The sequence below is a fragment of the Limulus polyphemus genome, unplaced genomic scaffold (assembly GCF_000517525.1).
Source record: "Limulus polyphemus unplaced genomic scaffold, Limulus_polyphemus-2.1.2 Scaffold312, whole genome shotgun sequence".
Classification (NCBI taxonomy): Eukaryota; Metazoa; Arthropoda; class Merostomata; order Xiphosura; family Limulidae; genus Limulus; species Limulus polyphemus.
Window position 1 is genome coordinate 225,562 of NW_013665922.1, and position 6,052 is coordinate 231,613.

A 6,052-nucleotide genomic window follows, 5' to 3' on the forward strand; every position below is an offset into this window, starting at 1 on the left:
AGTTTAACATAACAGCAAATGTACAACGTTTCGACAAGGTTTTGTCGTCATAATTTTTTTTTCTCTTCATTACCCATTCAAGCCGTCTCCAACCATTATTAGTCTCAAAGTGGGTTCCTCGTCATCTAATTTAAAATCAATACACTAAAGTCGAATAAACCACCGATTCTTAACTTGTAGTCATCTATAGACGTACTAAACTTATTTAAAGAAAGCATTGATTCTTAACTTTTGGACATGTGTTACATTAACATAGTTGTACAAAAAGTAAACAAAATAATGGCTTTTAGCTTTTAGCCAAAACTTGAATAAATCCAGGCGCGAAGAATTTAAACAAAACTATGATATTTAACTAGTGCCTACAGATTGAATAAGTACGCACACAATAAGTTTTAGTAACTGATAAAAATTAATAAAATGTAACAAATCAGTAAATTCAGATGATATGTTAATAAGTAACTCAACTTTCATGGAAATACACGTTAAAAATATTTGCTTGATCTGCTTCATGGGTATCGTAGGGTTATCGCTGTTTTTAATAATATCTTACATTTCTAATACTAGCTAAAGAAAGCACACAAAAATTGTTATATTCAGAAATATAACATAATTTTAGTTTGGAAAAAAATTATGAGGACGTAGTTTCTACTTTTCTCAATTTGTCTGAAGTATCTGTTAACAAAGAATAAAACAGAAAACTAAATCTTTACATACCTTTTGCATTTTTCTGTATCATTTTTAAAAGTGAGTTGTTAACTATTATTCAGCTTACATGTTTGTTTTTACGAAGTTTCATACAGATTCGGATTAATAATAAGTTGTAAGACCGCAGTAAAAATATGTAATGAGAAACTACTGAGTAAATGGTTAATATTGGCTAACTATGTAATGTAGAAAGGTTTGTATTTATCGTCTTCAAATATGAATATAAAGTATATTTTAAAAGCATGAACCAAAATCATTAAATTAGTTTTATTGAATACTTATCTTTACCAGTTGTATCTGGATAAAATAGGATGATGCCATTTCACAAAAGATATCATATTACAAAGATACAATTAGACTTCCTTAAATGTGAACTTAATAAAGTATATTGCATTATAAAAGAGCAAAAACGCTAAAGAGCAAAAAAAAATAATTATTTATTACTAGTTAAAATCATTTCCTTGTTTTACATTTTAATACATCTTTTTTTTAACCAAACATAATTTATATAGTGTCTGGGATTTATTTCAGATTTACCAATCCTTTCACTTGCACTTAAAACAAATGCACAAAACGATTTTGTCAAAGAAGATGATGATGTTTACTTTGAGTGCAATATAAAAGCCAATCCTTGGATTACAGAAATTGGATGGCAGTTTAATAGAAATCCTCTTCTTGGTAATCCGGAAGAAAATATAATTATCAAGAACCAGTCCCTAGTACTGAAGACGGTAACAAGTGATCAAAGTGGTAGATATCGATGTGTGGGAATTAATATGAAAGGTCAAGGAATGAGCCAAGAAGTATTTTTAGCTATAAATCGTAAGTCTTAAGATATCATAGATATATATTTTAATTATCATAAATATGAATAAGGACAAAAGCAAAACAAAACTTCTTTGTTGTGAAATCATACGTTGATGTCAGTACACACATTGACATTACGATAGTTTTTCCTTGATACTGGATTACATTTGAGTTTATTTTGTGCAATTGAAATGGGTAGAATGAAAGTAAATGTAATAGGTAACAAACAGTTAGTTGAAATATAGATTTCATGTAACGATATACGTTAGAAGCTGATTTTATGTAATGCTGTTGTGCGAATACGAAACTTTTGCTTAGCAGGTAAATAAATGGAAAAAATATTATTTATAAATAATCGCATTATTATGTTAAGTACATGAAAGTTAATAACTTATATAATTTTTGCACATTAACTATATATACTGTCTTTCATTTAACAGACATCCCTTTGTGCAAAAGGGGTCAGAAGACAGTGTACAGGGTGGCACCAAATGAATCAATTATAGTTGAATGTGAAGTTGAAGCTACTCCTTCCAATGTTTCATTCAAATGGTTCCTCAACAACTCTTTGGATTTGATCGAAATAAACTCCTTTAAATCGAATGGAACTCACTCTGAAATAATCTACAAACATGACAAACTGACCGGTTACAGTTTATTGTACTGTTTGGCTAGTAATGATCTTGGTATCCAAAAAGAACCATGTATCTTCACTCTTATACCAGCAGGTACCTTAAGTTCATGGAATCTATCATAATATTGTACAAATAGTTAATATTAAAGTTAATAAAATATACTAACTAAAAATAAGTGACAATTACACATCTCTCAGTATCTTATCTTGTAAGATTGGCGTTTACGAAACATATTTTGTAATTTATTAAAATATTTCTGGACTTATTTATTTAGAATTTTGCTATGTGGCCTAATATTTTAACAGTTCTAAATAGTTTTGGTAACATAAAAAAGTATAATTAGTTTAAACATTTCGTAATCTATGAATTAGTAACCAAATAAATTTATATTTGTAGCTTAAGCACAAAGATATACAGTACATTGGGCTATCTATGCTTTGCCAACCACGGGTATCGAAACCCGGTTTCTAGCGATGTAAGTCCGCAGACATGCCGCTGTGTCACTGGTGGGCAAATTAATATTTATTAATAAAACAAATGTGAAAGAATAAGGTAACATTTTTTTCTTTCGCAACAACAAATGAACATACGAATTTATAATAACATAAAACAATTAATTAACAAGTCGCTAATAATAGATATATTATGTTTTCTGATTGTAATTACTTCAGTTTATTGTAAGTTATTTATGTATTGAAAATCATGGTTTAACGAAATTAAAATAAAGGCCATTAGTTTTATAAATATTAATGTAAGTTATGTAATATTACAAGGAAATTCCATATTGTTCAGTGGGATTATATTTTGATTTTTTCTTTTTCATTGAGGCCCTCCTGACGCTTTAGGGAATTGTGTACTGATCGATAGATCAACAACAGTCATTAAGGTAACATGTGATCCTGGATACGACGGTGGATTAAAGCAGACATTCCATTTGGAAGTCTTCAACATGGCACTAGAACGGATACAAAAGAATATTACCAAAACTGATAGACCCGTGTTTGTAGCAAATGATTTACCATTAGGGACGTCTTTCATTCTTGCTTTATATGCATCGAATTCTAAAGGGAAAAGTAATGCGATTACATTAACAGCCAGTACATTATCTTCCCCTGTAAAAAGAACTGGTATGTACTGAATTTTTTGTTTTTCTGTGAAATAAATACCAGAAGCTTTATAACTTAGTATTGACAGAAAGTGAAAAGCTGAAACGTTTATTGATTTAAAAATCCACAACAAGGCAACAAAGATTATTAAGTGTTAATGTTGATTTGTGTAACAATCACTTACAAAATGGCAGTTGCAGTATAATATCAGTATAATAAACGTTTTGAAAGATAAAATTTACTTCATTAATATCAATGTCGATTTCTAAACAATATATCTAATATTTCTCAAAAGTAAAACTTTTTACATATATTAATCCTAGGTTTTATACCTTTGTCGTTTATATCTTCGAGAAAGTCTTAATAAAACCACTTAGATGTGTAAGTTATAGACAAATAAATAGAAAATAATAATACTGTCATCATCCGTTAGACTTTTAAACCATATTTGTTTACTTCTGATTTTTTAATAGCCATTTTCTAAATTTTTCATAGTTTATTGAACTTGTTGTATCTACTGACATACTTTCCACATGTCGTCTAATACCTACAACTGATTTAAAGAAATACTTTTAAATTACTTCAAAATTTAAATGTCAAACTTGTGACATACATCAAATATATATGTTGAGTGCTTTACATTAAAATAATTTTGTAACCTCATCACGTCATTACAGTCTTTGTCGCCACATTCGGTCACGCTCTATCTCACGACGATTAATTTTTACAATAGTCCTGTAGCGTATTTTTCATTGCAAAATGGTCCATCGTAACGCTGTCATGTCTGAAGAGCAACACGTCTCCTTGAAGACTTTCTATAAATCATCTAGAGTGCGAGAACGATGGTTTCCCATCATTCGTTTCAACAGAAAAATCACACAAAATTCCACCGGCGTTGCGTCCAGCGACTTGAATGGGATGGCAAGAATACACATTTAATTCTTCAGTTGCTTTGGGTATGCAAAATATGAACAAATATGCGGTTTAAGTAGCTTCTGTACATACGTCGCTTTTCCAGACATAGATCCTTCTTTATTATGTTGGTTACTGTTGCCTGGGACACATGGGCAGTTTTTGCTACTGACTCTGATATCTGCTGATGTATGACTCGCTGCATGTCTCTTTCTGTATCGTCCTGGCACCCTAAAGTGATTCATATTCTTTTTCGTACCAGTAGAGTTAAATACAAGAAATATCTCGTTCTAGAAGTTATCAATCTCCGATCTAAGTAAATATTTATTATCTAAGTATATAACTTTTCTTGCGTCAGAAAGGGCTGTTGCAAACCCTTCCTAAAAGTGATACATTTTTCTCTTTGCATATAGTATAAACAAATAATTCATCTCTATAATCACACTAGTTACTGTTGGTGGTTCCTATGTATTTTACATAGCAAATGAGCGATTTCACCCAATATTTTTGGTCAGTTCCTTAGATTGAGCACTTTGACAAGTAAGAAGATATAATCACTCACTATGTGATTCCCACCGAGTACATTTAAAATCAGTGACATCTGGTATGGTTTTGAATTTATACTTGGTTTTATTGTTCCGGCTCTTTTCATTATTATTACTTAGTATGCTAACAAGTTGGCAATTTGAAGGTGAAAGATATATACGCTTGTGTTTTATCTTCGATTGATAACTTAATTAGAATAATTTTAAAACTTACTTCGAAAATTGATAGTTAGTTATAACTAGTGGAAGTATTATCATATTCGGCATACAGAACACAGGCAAGCTTACACATATGTATATATATTTGCAAAATAGTTAGAACTTCTCGTATTGAGAAATAGTACACTGTTGTCAAGGATGTAACAATTGAACAATATCTTCTTGGCTTCATGAAATATTATCAGTGGATTAACTCCAAACTCACTAAAGCAGGCCAAAAAAAGACACTATCTCCACCACATATCACTGTTTGGATGATACAAGTATATCCGAAACAATCACCAGATTTCTGTCGAACCTAAACCTGTCCGTCTGGTGAGTAATAAAATCGAATCGGATATACGCGCGCTCCACGCTTGGTTTATTGATGGCGCACAAACATATAGCTTAAAAAAAGGAAAAAAAAAAGGTCTCCAGTATTAATATACCCTAATCCTTCCCACAAGAATTTCAAGAGCCGCGGCTATTGAGGATTCCCTCTTGTTTTATCTTAAGGAAATGTTACATTTTTGCGTGAATCGTTATATAAAGCTAGAAGTTTCCGATATGTGGTCTCTATAACTTCCATTTTTTTCAATATTTCCGTGGAAGCGTATATCCAGAAATAACGCCTAAAACATCTATTTTTTACTAAACCGTTTTTGAATGACAGTTATGGCAAGTGTCATTTATATATATAGCTTTGTCATAGCAGCTGCAACCTTACCATTGATAAAAAGCAAAAAAATATATATATTTATGGTTTTAAGGTGAAAACCATGTTTAAGCTACACAAGAAAAAAAATAGAGTGCTATACTTTATATTTAAGTCTATCTCAATCTGAAATATGATTTTTCTTTTCACGAACTTGTCAAGTGACGCATACAAAACTGAAATATTTATTTCAACTTTTATTACGGTAAATAAATTTCAACTATATGACAACATTCATTACCCGACATGGAGGAAATTCAACTATATGACAACATTCATTACCCGACATGGAGGAAATTCAACCATATGACAACATTCATTAGCCGACATGGAGGAAATTCAACTATATGACAACATTCATTACCCGACATGGAGGAAATTCAACCATATGACAACATTCATTACCCGACATGGAGGAAATTCAACTAT

General features: G+C 30.8%; 1 protein-coding gene across 1 annotated transcript in view; it reads left to right on the top strand.

Moving 5' to 3' along the window:
* Window positions 1–6,052, top strand: part of LOC106457287 — a 37,190-nt gene that overhangs the window by 1,994 nt on the left and 29,144 nt on the right. The window contains exons 3-5 of the mRNA XM_022383146.1: window positions 1,237–1,527; window positions 1,953–2,240; window positions 2,975–3,274. Coding sequence (XP_022238854.1) covers window positions 1,237–1,527; window positions 1,953–2,240; window positions 2,975–3,274 — 879 coding nt within the window. The remainder of the gene's footprint in view (window positions 1–1,236; window positions 1,528–1,952; window positions 2,241–2,974; window positions 3,275–6,052) is intronic.